Source organism: Macrotis lagotis, chromosome 1 (genome assembly GCF_037893015.1).
Source record: "Macrotis lagotis isolate mMagLag1 chromosome 1, bilby.v1.9.chrom.fasta, whole genome shotgun sequence".
NCBI classification, from domain to species: Eukaryota; Metazoa; Chordata; class Mammalia; order Peramelemorphia; family Peramelidae; genus Macrotis; species Macrotis lagotis.
This window is the reverse complement of record NC_133658.1, coordinates 341,960,431-341,977,946: the sequence shown is the minus strand read 5'-3', so window position 1 is coordinate 341,977,946 and position 17,516 is coordinate 341,960,431. Positions and strand designations below refer to the sequence as shown.

General features: G+C 40.8%; 1 protein-coding gene across 1 annotated transcript in view; it reads right to left on the bottom strand.

The window, feature by feature from the left end:
* NSFL1C (NSFL1 cofactor) overlaps positions 1-15,793 on the bottom strand; it is a 34,845-nt gene extending 19,052 nt beyond the window's left edge. Inside the window, exons 1-6 of the mRNA XM_074211771.1 lie at positions 15,649-15,793; positions 14,289-14,386; positions 8,280-8,354; positions 4,064-4,229; positions 2,884-2,976; positions 361-470 (exon numbers count right to left, since the gene is read on the bottom strand). Coding sequence (XP_074067872.1) covers positions 361-470; positions 2,884-2,976; positions 4,064-4,229; positions 8,280-8,354; positions 14,289-14,386; positions 15,649-15,750 — 644 coding nt within the window. The 5' untranslated portion in view covers positions 15,751-15,793. The remainder of the gene's footprint in view (positions 1-360; positions 471-2,883; positions 2,977-4,063; positions 4,230-8,279; positions 8,355-14,288; positions 14,387-15,648) is intronic.
* Positions 15,794-17,516: the final 1,723 nt, after the last annotated feature.

Genomic DNA, 17,516 nt, shown 5'->3' with positions numbered 1-17,516 from the left:
AGTAGAAATAGACTATGGCATAGTGACAAAGTGGGAAGGTAGAATTTTTACCAATATTACTTTTTGTAATTGGTTTATTCCAACTTCCAAAGGGATTTGTCACCCGTAAACCAATCTAACATGTAAAATAATAGTTTAAACATCTGTCAGTTTGGTCTTGGAAAGAAAAAAAAATTGGTGGAAAGAAAAGGCCTTAAGGCTGAATTTAAAAGAATCAAAGTGGCTAACCTTATGTAAAAAGCCTGAGGGAAAAACTTCCAACGTTTATACAAATGCAAGGCAAGAAGAACTTATAAAGAAAGAGCTGGATTTCCATCACTACCACCACCCTTGGGCACAAAAAGGATGCTTGCTGCCTACCCTCTTCGGATAGACTCCAGAAACTGGGCATTAGATGGGTCTTGGTAGCTTCTCAGCTCACCACTGTCCAGGCTGAATCCACTCTTCCAGAGCTTCAATACTATATGCACCTGGAATCATAAGACAACAACAGCAATTAGAATAATTTAGCAGTAAGCCAATTACCTTATCCAATTTCTAACTCCCATATTAGAAATTTAATCTCAACCTGCCAAAATAATCCTTTATTCCTAGTGCTTTCACAGTCACTCTGCTTCTAAAGTTTCTCACTATAGTGCCCTCTCTTTCTGCCTCACCAGGAGCTCCCAACTATTCTTAGGAAGAACCTAAGAACTGAAAGGATCTTCAGAAATGCTTGAATCTAAACCTTTCATTTTATAGATGAGGAAATGGAGGGTTAGAAAAATGAAGGCTCACAAAAGATTACACAATGAAGGAACAGCAGAGCTGAGTCTAGGATCCAGATATTGAGCCCCCAAATCATTCCCCCTTTCCTCAAGAATTTCACAGCTCAACCATTAGCAATCTCACTTCTCCGACAAAACTGCCCTCCCCAAGACCATCAGGCCTCCAAAACTGCCAAATCTGATGTCCCCTCTATCCTCAAACTTTTTGATCTCTTTTGTCTGGATACTCTCTCCTCCCTAGGTATTTTAGATTCTGCTTTTGGTTTCCTCCTTTCTGTCTTAACCACCCTCCTCAGTCTCCTTTTAATGGGTTATCAACAATATTTTACTACCTCTCTGGGTGTTCATAAAAAGTTCATTCTGGAGTTTTCTTGTTTCTCCACACATTCTTCCTCAGTAATCTTATAAGTTCCTTTGATGTTAATTTATCATCTCTTCACAAGATGACTCCCCAATCTATACATCTAGTCCTTCTCCTGAGTTCTAGTCTTATATCACCAACTATCCATTAGACATTTCAAACTGGTAGTCTTGAATGCATCTTAAACACAACCTGTTCAAAAGAGAATTCATTATCTCTGTTTTCCACCCCCTCCACCCCCTTTCAAACTCCTTTATTTCTGTTGAAGGTTCCACTCTTGTTCCATTTACCCAGGTTTATGACCTCAGTGTTACCCCTGACTCACACTCACCCCATCTCTTCTTAGTTGCTAAATTTTATTGTTTTATCTTTACCACTGTTGAACTTGAGTTAAGAATACCTGAGTTTGAATCCAGACACTAGCTGTGTAATCCTGGGAAAGTCATTTAAGCTTTCTGAGCCTCAGTTTCCTCATCTGTAAAATGGGGCATAATAATAGCATTTTCCTCCCAGAGAAGTTGCGACAATTAAATGAGATAATACATGTAAAGCATTGTGCATACTTTAAAGCACTATGTAAATGCTAGGTATTATTATCACCACCATGTCTCCCATTTACCCATCTCTTTCCTCTCAGTCATCCCCACTGTTTAGCCCCTCATCTCCTTTCACCTGAATTACTGCCTCCAAATTGGTTTCCTTGTCTCAGGTCTCTCTTCAATGCAACCTATTCCCCACTCAGCTGTCAAAATGATCTTCCTAAAGTGCAAGTCTGATTATTTCACTCTCTTGTTCAATGTACTCCTGAGGTTCCTTATCACCTCTAGAAGTACGGTCCAAAATGTAGCCAGAGATTGTATGTGACTCCTCTGTGGAGGGTTTATTAAATACTCTAGCAAACAAATCAGAGCTACACAGAGCTCTCACTAAAATGGCAAATCAAAATTTATTGTCTATTGCTTAAATAAAAACTTTTACAAGTAAGGTTGGACAGCCCTGACCTATAGCTTCAAATAAAGCTCCTCTATTTGGCTTTTAGTCTTTCATAACCTGGCCTAATCTACCTTTCTAGCCTTATTACACATTGCTGCCTTCCTCTCATGTTAGTCATGCTTGCCTTCTTCCTATTCTTCCTCCATGACATTCCATTTCCCATTTATGTGCCTTTGCACAGGCTGTGTGTCCCAAACCTGGCAGAAGGGAACTTTCTTTTCACTTTGGGGTCTCGAAATCCTTAATTTCCTTGAAGGTTCAGCCCAGGTGCTACTTTTCTAAGAGAGACCCTTTTTGATTTTCACTGCTGTTAATGCTCCCCCCACCCAAGTCACCTTCTATTTCTACATATATACATACATGTTATTTCCCTCAGTTATATTGTAAACTCCTCAAAGGCAGGACTCATTCATTTCTGTTTTTATATTCCTGGCCACTCAGCACTCTGCCTGGAATATATTAAATGCTTACTTGATGAATGATTTCTCTTGTCCTATGCTCCCTGCATGCAAAATACATTCAATATCCCCTTTTCTTCCATCCATTTCATTCTCATCTTTCAACCTTTTGCCTCAAATGATTCAGTCTGATAAGAGCCCTTGGAGATTTTTATTTAGTTATTACCTCTCAATTCTAGAAAACTTCCTTACATTTTATTGTCATGTTTCCCTTTAGAGGTCTCTAAGGAGACATTCTCTTTCTAAATAAAAAAACAGAACATATTGAGGGATATCTCTTCAGAGTTAAGAGAAGGATACTCACATCTTGGCCAGAAATTTGTCGTCTTTCCCCTGCTACATAGGCAGACTCCTCCTCTGGGGCTGCCCCAAGACGATATCCGCCCCCTGCAAATGGCTGCAAGAGATGAATAAGCATAGTATGAATTGTGAACAACTATTCTGGGATCTTGTAAACAATGACTGGAATTCTATTAAAAAGAATGATTTAGAATTAAATAATGTCTTTAAACATTTGACAAGTTGCCATGGATATGAAAAATTAAGATTTATTCACAGAACTAGGTCCAATTAAAAATTAGAAGAGGAAGATCTAAGGAAGAACTTTAAAGTGTTATTGACCAATAGGCTATTTATCTTAATGAAGTAATGGCTTTTCTGTCACTTAAAGTCACAGAATCAAAAGGTTTAAGAGTTTGGAGCAATTCAACTCTTCATATTACAGATAAAGAAACTAAGGTCCATTGAGGTTAAATGAGTATCCCTAAGGTTGAAAAGATTTAAGTAAGCAGGGACAGGATCCACATCCAGGTTCTCTGACACCAAATTCAGTGCTCCTTTCATTATAATCACCTTTCTTCTTTAAGCAGAGCCTGGATGGTTATATGATACAGGGATGCTGTAGACGGGATTCCTTTATCAGGAAGAGAGTTGAACTCTAATCTGTTTAAGGTCTCTTTCAATTCTGTGATTCTAAAATAATGCATTTTAGATGGGGCTGTACATATCTTTTTTTGGTAAACTTGTTTGCAAGTTGTCTCCCTCATTAGGATGTGAGCTCCTTGAGAGCAGAGACTTTTGGGGGCTTTCTTTGTATCTTCAGTGCTTTATACAATGCCTGGTAAAGAGAAGGCACTTAATAAATGCTTACTGATTTGACTTTTAATATTCTTTGTGAAGAAGGAAAAGGAAGTAGCTTTTTTTTTTTAAAAGGGATAATCCTAGCAGATAGGAATAAAAAGAAAACAGTTACTTTGGTGGTGGAAACAGTCACTTGGACAAATTAAGCCATCTTTCTGAACCTCCCATTTTCTCCTCTGAAAACCTGGACTAAGATCATCCCTGCATCCCCCACAGGACTGTTGTGAGGTGAGGGATGTGGAGAACTCTGCAGTCATACAACATGAGATAAGTGATAGTCATTATCATAAAAAGAAAACAGTGCTGAATGAATGCAGGAAGCAAACAGGACCCCGCTTTCTCACTTTTGGCTTGCTACTCTCGCCAGGGCTCTTGGCCATTCGATCGACAGCCACTGCTCCATGTTCCTTGGCACCTTTGAAGAGATCTTCCACCAATTCATTGGGGCTTTTCTTTCTTGGGGGGCCAACAATCTGCTGCCCACTTCTCTCTGAGCCTCCAGCGTAAAACCTGCATAGAAGAAAGGCCTCTGACATTTAAGGTTTGAGATTAGATTGTGCATTGGTCTTGAAACCATCAGACCGGGATCTGAGTCCCAGCTCTATCATTTACAGGCTGTGTGGCTTGCCAGAAACTTCCTTCACTTCTCTGAACCTCAAGTTCCTAAAGTGAGAATAATATTAATCTCTTTTCTGCTTACTCACAGAGCAATTGTGAGGATCAAATGAACAAATGTATGGAAAATGCTCTTTGGTCATCACTATGCAATTGTAAGTTATTCATTTGATCAATAACTTTCCAGGAGACAGTTACACAGCTGAGTTAGTAAGGAGCAAAGTTGGAAACCAAAGGACCATTGGGAATTAGATAAAAAACATTTTAACTGCTTTTTACCAGTAATGCTATATGGCAGAAACCATATTGCACAGGAGAAACAGGAACCACCAAATAGTTATGCAACCTTGGAAAAGTCACATCTCTCCAGGCTTCATTTTTTTTCTTTGTAGAATGGGAAGAAATACTGTTTGCCTTACATCTCTGACAGAAGTGTAATGAAATAATCTAACAATAACTAACATTAAATAGAATTTTAAAGATTACAAAGTATTTTATGCATATTAACCCTGGGATGGAAGAACAGTGATTATTACTAATCCTTAATCTTAAGATTGAGAAACCTAAAACTTAAAGTCAGGACTTAAAATTCAGGCTTCTTAATTACAAAGGACATTGCAAAACTGTAAAGTATGCTACAAATATATGCTATAATCACTGTATAAATATAAAAATCATAGGACAGAGATCACTATTTTGGGGGAATACAAAGATGAATAAAAGGCAGGCTTTACTTTCAATAAGTTGCAAATCTTTTTTTTTTTTGGCAAGGCAATGAGGTTAAGTGCCTTGCCCAAAGTCACACAGCTAGATTATTATTAAGTGTCTTAGGTCAAATTTGAATTCAGGTCCTCCTGACTCCAGGGCCGGCGCTCTATCCACTGCACCACCTGATTGCCTCAAGTGGCAAATCTTTAAAGAATTTGTTAGTGTTATCTCATTTTCTTCCTTGCAATAATTCTGAAGCACAAGTATTATCTCCATTTTACAGATGAAGAAACTGAGGCTCAGAAGTGTTACATACCTTTTTTTTAACTCCACTCCCCAGCTCTGGCCAGTATGGACAGAGAATATTGTGAAGAGAAGGGATCAGTGAGGTTGGGGGTATATCCTTATTTTATTTGCTTCATTTTCTTTCTTTCTTTTTTTTTTTTGCAAGGCAAATGGGGTTAAGTGGCTTTCCCAAGGCCACACAGCTAGGTAATTATTAAGTGTCTGAGACCGGATTTGAACCCAAGTACTACTGACTCCAGGGCTGGTGCTTTATCCACTGCACCACCTAGCTGCCCCGGCTTCATTTTCAAAGTCAAGATAATTCAGAAACTTTCGAATGGGAAAGGATAAGGGTCTCTTTTTTATTTACAATATGATGAATATTGATTAAATGACATTAATATTCAGAGCACCATGCTAGGCAATGGAAGCAATAAGGCTTTTTTCTTTTTTTAGGTTTTTGCAAGGCAATGGGGTTAAGCGGCTTACCCAAGGCCAGCTAGGTAATTATTAAGTGTCTGAGGCTGGATTTGAACTCAGGTACTCCTGACTCCAGGGCCGGTGTTCTGTCCACTGCGCCACCTAGCTGCCCCAGCAATAAAGCTTTTATAAAAAATCTGATTCTTGCTCTCAAAGAGCTCATAGTCTAGACAAGGGTAAGACAGCAACATAGATTAAAAACAAAACATCAAATAAGTACATCAGAGGTGCAAAAAAAAGTACATTATGAAGCTGGGGCAGATTTAGTGCAGGCAGACGAAATGTTTGAGTTATACTTTGCGCCATGGTCTGTAAAGTATAGTTGCCAGTCTGTCAATGACCAGAGCTTATTTTATTCCTGTGTCCTGTTCCACAACAAGATTCTGTCAATAGCACATTCTGTCAACAGATATGAAAATCAGTTTCTGCCTTTGGAAACCTGAACTACTAAATTATTTCTCTGACTAGTTTCTTTGGTGGTGAGAATGTGAGGCCAAAGTTCTCAGACAGAATAATACAAAAGCACCAGTTTCATTTCCTCTGTGAAATACTGAGGGTACATGGCAGGTGTCAGGATCAGAATACTGAGAGAAGTGATCTTGGGAAATTGGCTTGGGAAAAGCAAACTCTGTGGAAGTGGACTAGGGGAATGAAAAAATAGGTATTGGCAATCAACATGCTCTTACTAAGACTGATTAAAACCCTAATATAGCCTAATACAATACTGTTAACATGAAATATAAGACTCCTTGAGAAGGAGCATGGAACAATAGAGAACTAGCCTCAAAGGTAGGAGGTTAATGACCCTTCTAATACAGGTGCTTCAAGTTCCACTTGTGATATAGGTATGAACCTGGGAAAATCACTGGATCTCTTAGTACTTCCAGGGACAACATTCTAACATGAGAAGCTGCATGATTATTCTGAGCAAACTTCCTCCATCAAAAAGGTATCAGATGTAGTCTCTATCTTAAGGAAAGACCAGAGGATTTGTATTTGACAAGACCACTTTAGAGATAATATAGTTCAAACCTTTTCAATTGATGGCTGAGCAAAGTTGAGAAGTTATATGACTCGCTTAAGGTTCTAGGAGCATTAAGAAGAACGAAGATAAGAAACAGAAGCCTTCTGTCTCAATATCCAATGTTCTTTTAATTCCATCATGTTACAAAGAAAAGTTCTAAAGCAGATTTAGTAACTAGTCTACTGGGAAAAGGGCTAGAGGCAGAAGTCAAGAGTCTCAGATTTCAGTTTCAACTATCACAAACTCAGTAACTGAGTTTGACTTCGGACAAGTACTTTTTCCTCCCCTTGGGACTTCAGTTTTCTAATCTAATTTTTAATTTTTTTTTTTGGCAAGGCAATGGGGTTAAGTGGCTTGCCCAAGGCCACACAGCTAGGTAATTATTAAGTGTCTGAGGCCAGATTTGAACTCAGGCACTCCTGACTCCAGGGTACCACCTAGCCGCCCCAGTTTTCTAATCTAAAGGATTACTCTAATCTAAAAGGATGCAGGTTGATCAAGATGGTCATAGGTCCCCAAGATTCATCCACCCTTAAAAGGTTATGATTTTTCAATGAATTTGTAGATTACAAAGGGAATTTGTAGATTACAAAGAAATCTGTAATGATCCCAGCTTTTCATATGCTACCTATGTTAATTTTGTCCAAGTTAATTAACTTCTTTTTATCTCTCCAGGTTTCAGTTTCTTCATTTATAAAATTGGGAGTGGAATCCAAGGTCCTTCCCAAATCTAAAGCTACGATTTTTCGCTTTACTTTCAATTAAGCAGTAACCACGGAGCTAGACTACTTCCCTTATACCCATCATATTGTATTCTCCCCAATCTAAGAGTGCTCTCTGCATGTAGGTGTTTGGCATTTATACAATAAATGAACAAACCAAATTATATGAAAGGTGCTCTGATCAATTCACAGTTGAATTCAAATATAGGAGTTTGATGGTACCACAACCAACAGGGCTTTGCAATAACATGTTTTGACTACCCCCCCCCCCCACATATTGAATTTCACTTTAATGTGATTCAGGATGGTGGTTAAATGACAACCTTCCTCTATCTACTCTTCCATTCCTCCTTTCTTTTCTGCTTCAGCATTATTTCTACAGAACTGTTCCCAATTGAAACACTGTGTCCTATTAGAACTGATTAATGATACTATGCAGGGTGTGCCTTTATAAGAAGTTCTGCTTACTAGGTTATGGAATCCTTTATGAATTTATCTTAGAACCTTGAGAAAAAAGGAGATTGTGACTAATTTGTTAGAGACAAAGGAGTTTCTCGGGTATAGGAATTTGTGGGGAGCAAAGAGGGGTTATCTAACACACTGAATGATAATTAACTGGATTACTTTATAGATGCATCAATGAAACCACATTAATTATACTTCTCACAGTGTAAGTAAGAACTTTTTAAAGGACTGCCAGCATATTTTTAATAAAGACTTACTCACCTTTGACCTTCTTCATCATCTTCCTCATCTTCTTGAGCATGAACAAGGTCTCTGAATGACGTCACCCTATTGTCACTGGAGAAATCAAAAAGAGATAAAATTATTTTCTGCACCCAAAAATGATGTGAGTTCTTTTGAAGGAGATAATCAGGGTAAATTGTCTTAACCAGTCACACAGTTAGTAAGAACAAGGCTATATTTGAACTCAGGTCCTCCTGACTTTATCCACCATATCTCATAGATGCCCCAGGGGTGGGTTCTTAATTTGGGGACTATAAATTTTTTTCTTACTAAATATTTTATTTTAAAATATTCTTTTAATAAGAGATGCAAAAGCTTGGTAAGACCATGAAAGAGGTCCAGAGCACACAAAAAAGTCAACTTGTGGTCTAAAGACTATGCTTTTAGTTAATATTATTACTAAAAATAATAGCAACTACTCACATTTATAAAGCACTTTCTTCACAACCCTATGAATCAGGTAGTTAAAGATGAATTTTACAGGACCAGCTAGGTGGGGCAGTAGATAAGAACACTGGCCCTGGAGTCAGGAGTACCTGAATTCAAATCTGGCCTCAGATACTTAATAATTACCTAGCTGTGTGACCTTGGGTAAGTCACTTTAACCTCATTGCCTTGCAAAAAATAAAAATAAAAAACACCAAAACAAAAAGATGAAGTTTATAGATGAAGTTCAGAGAGACTAAATGACTTACTCATGGTCACAGAGCTTATAAGTGAAAAAGGGCTGGGATTCAAATCAAGGATCTGACTTCCAATCCAGTGCTCTTTGCACTATATATTTGCACTATATATTTTCTCTATCTGAGAGATACAATGGAAATATCTAACAATACTTTTGTGCTACGTCTCCATGCATATCTAGTGACAGTTCAAAAAGGCAGTGAAGAGTGAACTGGCTTTGAGGTCAGAAAGACACGGGTTCAAATTTCACTCCGAACATACTGGCTGTTGGGTAAGTTACTTAGCCTTTTAGTTCTCTAGGCCAGGTGCCAATTACATGTAGCCCATACTGGAGTAAAATATAATTGAGAATTATTTAACAAAATAAGTAAAAATACAATAAAACAAGTAATATTAATATGGGGTTTTCTAAGTCAGTGGCCCATTCTATGGTCTATAGAATCCTTGTGTATGATTTAATGGTCCCCCCATTTCTATCTGAGTTTGTCATCTCTTCTCTAGGTAACTCTAAGACCATAATTTGTACTAAAGGTACTGAGTTACATGAATAAAGGAAGTCATCTCATTTGAAAGTTGTCTTTACCATTGAAAGAGCACTTTCCAGTTTTATCCTGTTCAAAACTATGTTACAGTTTCTTCCTCAAGGGACATGTGAGAGAAAAATGAAGAAGTACAATTTTGAGGAGAAATGTTAGTTAAAAGTTGGGTCCTACACTAGGTAAATAATTTACTTCTAGTGTGCTAGAATTTTTTAATATATTTTTAAAACATTCTACAATACTACTATTAACATACACAAAACCAAACTGTTTTGTCATAAGTAAGTCATAAGTCATAAGAAAGGTTAATTCTGTTTCCATAATTCTGGTGCAGTTTAGTACAAATCTATCCAAGTATTGCTCTGAGTTTTTCAGATGGTCAAGTTACAGATAAAGATTATCTTTCCTTGGTATTTTGTAATAAAGAAAAAAAAAATCAGCTTCATTGTAACAGGAAAAGAAAAAGACCAACCCTGCAGACCAATGGGGATAGATACAGAGGAAGGAATTGTTTCTCTAAAAAGAAATCTCAAGCCGAATTGGAGGGAGGAGGGAGGGAGGGAAAGACCAAACCAAGCATCCCAACAAAGAGGACAATGGGGTGACAGAAATCTGTGGTTCTATCTCCTAGAAATAACAGGACAATGATGGACTGAGTCAGCAAGTCGAATCCCTGCCAGGGCTGGCTGAGTTCCCCAGAACTTGCATCCAAGACAATTCCAACTGATTTCAATGATGATGATTTTATGACTTTTCATGAGCTAAATTTCCCAAACATTTTATAAGAAAGTTTTATTAAATTTCAGTCACACTCAAATCCTCTTCACAGACTGAACAAATCTTTTTTTTAACCAACCACTTTTTTTGCAAGGTTTTGAGTTTTACAATTTTCCTCCCTCCCCCAACAGAAAGTAAACTGATAAAAGCTCTATTTTTAATCATGCTAAACATAGATCAATACAGTACATGTTGTGAGACAACAATCAGATCCAAACAAAAGAAAACATTAGAGAAAAAAAGCGACCACAATACATAAGACATTTTAAAAATTATCTTTGATTATTGTACTGCTGTAATGAACAAGTTCATCATGGTTGATCATTTTTAAAAGTTTTAAAAAGGCAGTGGGGTTAAGTGACTTGCCCAAGGTCACACAGCTAGGTAATTATTATGTGTATGTGACAACATTTGAACTCAGGTCCTCCTGACTCCAGGACCAGTGCTTTATCCACTGTACCACCTAGCTGCCCCCCCCCATGTTATTGTTAATATGTACAATGTTGTTCTGTTTCTGCTCATTTCACTCAGCATCAATTCATATAAGTCTTTCCAGGCTTTTCTGAAATAGACTGAACAAATTTTGTGTTTATGATAATTTAATATCATTACTTTTCAAATACTCTATCCCTCTGAGCCATTTACTTTGGTCAGTGGCCTCTGTTCTTAAATCTATTTCTCAAGACAGAGTTTTTTTTTTTAATTAAGAGGCTTAAAATACTATCTATATTAAAATGAACAGAAAACCGGTCTTCAAACTCTTAACTCCTGGCTCCTTCTCTGATGCTGCAGGCACCTCAATTTATCACTTTACATTATCTTTTATCCTAGTCACTGTGAAACTAGAAAGAATGAATGGACTTCATTTGGTTCATATAACTCACCATCTATCACTCTTGAGTCTCATGCAATTCTGAGCTTGTAAACCCAAGTACTGTACTTGACAAAGTTCTCTCAAGTCACCAATGACCCCCTAACAGCTAAATTCAAAGATTTCTCATTCATTTCTCTACTTCTGATAATTTAACCACTTGGAGACTAAGTCCAGGTTCTCTTATTTCATCAAATTCCTACTCTTCCTAAGTGTAAGTATCTGCTAAGGCTCATCTCTTTTTCCTTTACATTTCTCCCCTTCAGGTCATCCATTCCAGGAGACTCAGTCATCACTATTATGTAGATGATTCTGATTTAATGTTTGTAGCCTTAATGTTTCTTGAATTTTCAGACCCAAATCTTCAAATGCTGCTGAAGCACCTCAAATGCAACCTGTTCAAAGCCAAAGTTATTACCAAAAATCAATGTTCCTCCAGACATGTATTTCTGTTATTATTATCAACTTTACTTGGGCCTGAAATGTCACTGTCATCTTGTGATTTTTCCTTTTCACTCTTCCACTTCTTTTCCTCCATCAATATTCAATTTATTGCTCAGAGTTGTCTTTTTCATTTTACTTCTACAATATCAATCCAAACTTGCAACAATCTTTACTTCCTGACTGATCTCCCCTTCTAGTTCCAATCTTTACTTTCTGACTGATCTCCCCTTCTAGTTCCTTCCTCTTCAATTCAACCTTCACAGTACCTTATGTACTTGGCTGTCAATGTCATTCTCCCTGCTCAGAAATCTCCAATGGCCTTTTGCTGTCAAGAGGTTAAAATACAAACTCCTGGATCCAGCCTTTGGGACAATCTGTCTCCAACATAACTTTCCATAATTATTTTACATTACTCTATTTAACATATATTACTTTCTGAAAAAACTTCAAAAATAGACTATTCTTCCAACTTAGCATATATTAAGCACATACTATGTGCCAGGCACTGAGCTAAGCACTGGGAGTGCCAAGAAAGGCAAAAACAGTTCCTGCTCTCAAGCAGCTCACTATCTAAACAGACAGACATCATGGAAACATAGGAATAAGCAGGAACAAACTGCATGCAAGGTAAATTGGATATTACCTCCAAGGAAAGGCACTAAGATTAAGGAAGATTGGGAAAGTTATAAATGAAGAGTCTATATCAGATTGCTTTTTGTCAGGCAGAGGGAGGAGGGAAGGAGAAAAATGAGAACTCAAAACCTTGCAAAAAATGATTAGTAAAGGAAGATTGGGAAAAGCTTTTTATAGAAGATGAGACTTGGAAAAAAGTCAGCAGGTAGAGATAAAGAGGGAGAGTATTTTAAGCATGAGAAAAAACAAGAAAAAATGTAGGGAGTATCTTAAGTGAAGAACAGCAAAGAGGTCAAGAGGATGGTATAAAGTATAAGAAGACTGGAAAGGAGGGAGGGGAGCAAGTTATGAAGAGCACAGTAGGCCCAAGATAGGATTAGTTGATCCTGAAGGTGATAATGGAAGCAATGGGTGGGGGTAGTGAGGGGGAAGTGTGGCAGTCAGAGCTGCACTTTACAAAGATATATTAGACAGGCAAATTGGTACTTGAGACAGTGAGACCAACTAGTGAATTACTGCGATAGTGATGAGGGTCTGCAGCAGGACAATGGGAATATCAAAGGAGGGATATTACAAAGGTTAAAAAAAAAATAGTACTTGTCCACTGATTGAATATGAAGAGTAAGAGAGAAGACAAATTAGTGTTGTTGGTTAGGTTTCAAGACTGGGGGACTGGGAGAATGGTGGGACCCTTTAGATGAAAGTGTAAGGTACTGAACATTATATTCATGAGAACAGGCATGGGTAGAAATAGCGACTTCATAAACCTGGCCCTACTTCACTGGTGAGAGGGGGAGTTCCTTCCTTCTGAACATATAGTCTCAGATTCTTTGGGGACCTTTTTTGCTTTTGATGTTCACTTTCACCTGAACCCAAGGGAAGATCCTAAGAGAGAATACCATACTCTATCTAGGGAAGCCCAAAGTAGAAAAAAAAATCTTAGAAATGACCCAGTCAGGGTAGGAAATCTCAGATTTCCCTCCAATTTCTGCTGTACCACTTCTTCTGAGAGGGAATTTAGTTAAATCTCTTATTTTTTTATAATGGCAGAATCTAAATATTAAACCTATCCACATTCATAGTTATAAATACATTGAAAAGAAATGTATAAATTGCAAAATCTCACGCAGATTATGGTTTTTTTATAAGCTAACTTCAAGAAAACCTAGATTTTTCTGCTCTTTTTCCTTATCACTGACTTCAATACAGCCAAAAGAATAAAACTTTTTAAAGCCTATGATCACAGTAATAGCCAGAATTTATAGTATTTCAAAGCTTGGGGAGATATTTACATCTTCTCTCATTTGATTGTCACAAGAATCTTCCTGAATTGTTAAATTATTATCTCCACTTTATAGACAAGAAACTAAGGTTGAGAGACAGTAAGTGACTTGCTCAGAGTTATACCAGTAATACCTGAGGCATAGTTTGAACTTCTAGACTCTAGGGCCTGAGATCTACCCATGGCACTGCAGATGTGCCTTTTATAATGTAGCATTAAACTACATACTTATAATACTCTACAATATGTAAAAATACATATCTAGGGCTGTGTGCTAGAAGCAGAGGCCAGAGGATAAAGATTGGCAAAACAATTTATAGTTTAATAGGTTAAATAAGACAAGACAAAACGAAAAGGTTATAAGAGAGATACACAGATTATAGCCAGATACCAAAAATAACCTAGATTGCATGAAGTATTAGGGGAAGTAAGGACCTGAAGAAGGGGTAAGATATCAATAGGCAGCAGTGAAAATGTTTATGTTGGGAGGAGTGATGGGGTGTAGTTCATGGTCGTCATACCTGGAAAAGGAAAGCAGCCTGAAACAAAAGGAAAAAAAAACTCAGGACATATTAAAGAATGACAAATAGCCCAGTCTGTCTGAGGCACAGAGTCTGTCTAAGAGAGAAACAGCTCCAGTTAGGTCCGAGTCTTTGATACTAGGCTGAGGAATTTTGATTTTATTAGGAACATAATGGAAAGTCATAGGAAACAAATTTTTTGAGTGTGGATTATTAAGATTGGAAGTTTGTACTTACCTGGGAGCTGTGCCTCTGGACACTGAACTGGGTGTTGGCTGGGAAAGTGAAACGAGGTCCTCATCACCTCCATCCTCATAAAAGCTGGCCAGGGCAATCTGAAATAGAGTCATTGGTCCCTTAGAAACACTCCTTCATTTACCTGATATTTTTTTCTTTCACTTACCTGTGTGTGTAGGTAGGAAATACCAGAGTGAAACACAGTCCTTACTCTGGTGGCACATATTAATTGAAGAGGCTAAGAAGTAGTTTTGAGTTTTTTCTTCTGTAAAAGGCTAGATGTAGAACACCTCTAGGATTTGAACCACCATAAGCTTTGCCCAAGCAATGGCTGTCTTCGGGTCATTCCATCACAAAGTCGAGTCTAATCAACCCTGACTAGGAGGAAGTAAATACTGTGCAGAAGATAAAATGACAAGAGTCACTGGGCTAGATCAAACTCAAACAAGTGTTGTATTTATTCTGTAACACAAGTTCAGAGTGGGGGAGAGAATGTTTCAGCTCAGGGCCATTTAAGAACTGCCTTAACTGGGCATTTAAACTGAGCCAATTCTCTCCACTAACTATTCCCTAGAGAGAATTTTATGTCTCTATTGAGAAATGCTGAAACCAAGACAGGCAGAAAAGAAAAGTGGGGAAACCTTGAACTGGATAGGGAAGAGACTACCGAGGTATAAAGCTCCCGAAGCCCAGGCTGGGCAGGAGAGGTTATAGTGGGGGGAGGGGGAAACCAGGATGGCTGGATCTCCTTCCAGGACGCTAGTTTTAGATTTATCTGAGACATTCAGGTCCGGAAATTGTTTTCGTGTGTATGTGTGTGTGTGTGTGGATGCGGGAGCCTGGGCAGGGGCCTTGGACCCGGGCGGATGGGGCTCCAGGTCGCCCTCCACTAGGTGTATGAGCCTGGCAGCGCATCGTCTCATCTGCAAAATGGGGATGGCACCTGCGCTGCCTCCTGCACGGGCTGCGGGGGCAGAGGGGGCGAGCCCCGGGCCCGCGGGCCAGCGAGTCACTGTGCTGGGGGCTGGCAGCACCCGCCCGGCCCGAGGGGGCGTCTCCTCCGGCGGCCCCGCGGGCCCCTCCCCGCACGCCGGCCCATGCACACCGCGGCCGCGGGCGGGTCCGAGGCCGCCGCGCCGGGCCGGGCCGGGCCGGGCCCCCCGCAGGCTCCTCGGGAGACGCGGGCCGGTGCGGGCGGGATGGGGGCGGGGCCCGAGGCTCCCCGCCCCAGCGTCCCCTCCTCCGGCAGGGCCCGGCCTTCCCCGGCCCCCGGATGACTCTGCGCTTCGGCGGCCGCGGCCTCCGCCGCCCGCCCCGGGCCCGCCGGGCCCCCGCCCGCTCGCGCCGCGCTCGCTGCTACCTGCAGGTCCCATCCGGCCGACTCGAGGAAGAAGCGGGCCCGGTCCTCCTCGGCCCCGGTCACGGCCACGAACTCCCTCAGCGCCTCCTGCCGCTCCGCCATCTTGCCCCGGTGCTCCGCGCAAACCGCTCCGGCCGGCTCCGCGCTCCCCCGCCCCCCGCCGCGGCGTTCCGGCCGCAGCCCCGCCCCTCCCGCCCGCGCGCCTGCGGTGTCCCGCACAAAGCCTTCCGTGCGGGAAACGCCCGCGGCCGCTCGGACCTCCGGGCGCCCCCTGGCGGCTCTCCGGCGGCCGCAGGGGGAGGAGCGACGGCCCAGGTAGGCCGGGCGCTGCGGCCCTCCGCATCCGGGGCAGCATCCCGGGACCCAGTGTGTGGACTCAGTTTACCGCTCCGCAAAAGGAGCCCAGAAACTGCACGCACCGCCCTTGTGCCGCGAGGCCCTGCCCGAGCACACCGCGCAGTGGCAAGTGGCTTGGAGCGCGCGCCCCGCCCCCGCCCCGTCTCCGCGTGAGAACTGGCCCCCCAGGCGTGAGGAAAGCTCCCCCTCCCCACCTGCTCCAGACCGGAGGGAATCCGGGAGAGTCGACTCGTTCCGGACCAGATGCCCAGCTACTCCCCCGGGGCCCTTGGACTCGGCCCGAGTACTTTTCCAAAAATCAATAAAAAAAAGGTTTTTTCCCCCCTCAAGCTTTCTTTCCCGCCATTCCCTTCCCAATGAAAAGACTGATCCCTTTTGAACCTCATTTTGAGCTCAAACACAACCACCCCATCCTTTAGAACTTTTGCCCATATTTATTTATTATATAATTCATTATATATATTTATTTTCATTTATATTATTTATTATATTCTTTACATATATATATATATATATATATACACAATATTTTTAGACAGTAAGTTAACAAGCACACTGTAAATACAAAGAAAAGCAAAAATTGTCCTTGCCTCCAGAGCACACAATGTGAGAGACACACTCAGAAGACTAGGGCGGCCAGATGGCTCAGTGATAGAGAACCGGCCTCGGAGTCAGGAGGATGGGAGATCGAATCCAGTCTCAGGCACTTGATGCTCACTACCTATGTGACCTTGGGCAAGTCTCTTAATCCTGATTGCCTCCTATGCAGGACCATCTCCAGTCCTGATTCATATCTGGCCACTGGACCCAGATGGCTCTGGAAGAGGAAGTGAGGTTGGTGACTTGGCACAGCAGCCCCCCACTCAAATCCAGTTCATGTGCTTGTCATGGCATCACCTCTCTGTCATGGTCTTCTTTGAGGAAAGGACAAACGCCATACCAAGGGAAGGCACTAGTATTAGAAGCTCCCTGCAGAAGGTGGGATTTCAGCTGACACTTGAAGGAAATCAGGGAAACCAGGAGGCAGAAAGACCTGGAAATTTTAGGAATGGAAGACAGCCAATGCAAATGCCCAGAACTTCTTGTAGGAAGAGCAGTATGGAAGCCAATGCTAATTGTTCATGCATAGATTATGTTGGAGGGGAGTAAGAAGACTAGAGAGGTAAGGACAGGGCAAGGCATGAATGACTAAAAGCCATACTAGAGAGGGAACCTCTAGAGTTTATAGATAAGGAATGACATGATGAGACCTTTAGGTTTGGAAGATCATTTCAACAGAAGAGTGGAAGTAGCACTAGAGTGCAAAGCAACTTGAGGCAGGGAGGCTATTTCAATAGTTCAGACAGGTGATGAGGGTTTGCCCAAGGGTGTGACAGAGGAGAGAATGTGAGAGATGTTAAGAAGGCAAACTAGATGATACTTGCCAACAGATCAGATAAGTGGGATAAGAAGGTGTGTATTATAGTGAATTGTATTCCTGTTTATTTCCCTTTTACCCTGGGAGGTTTTTC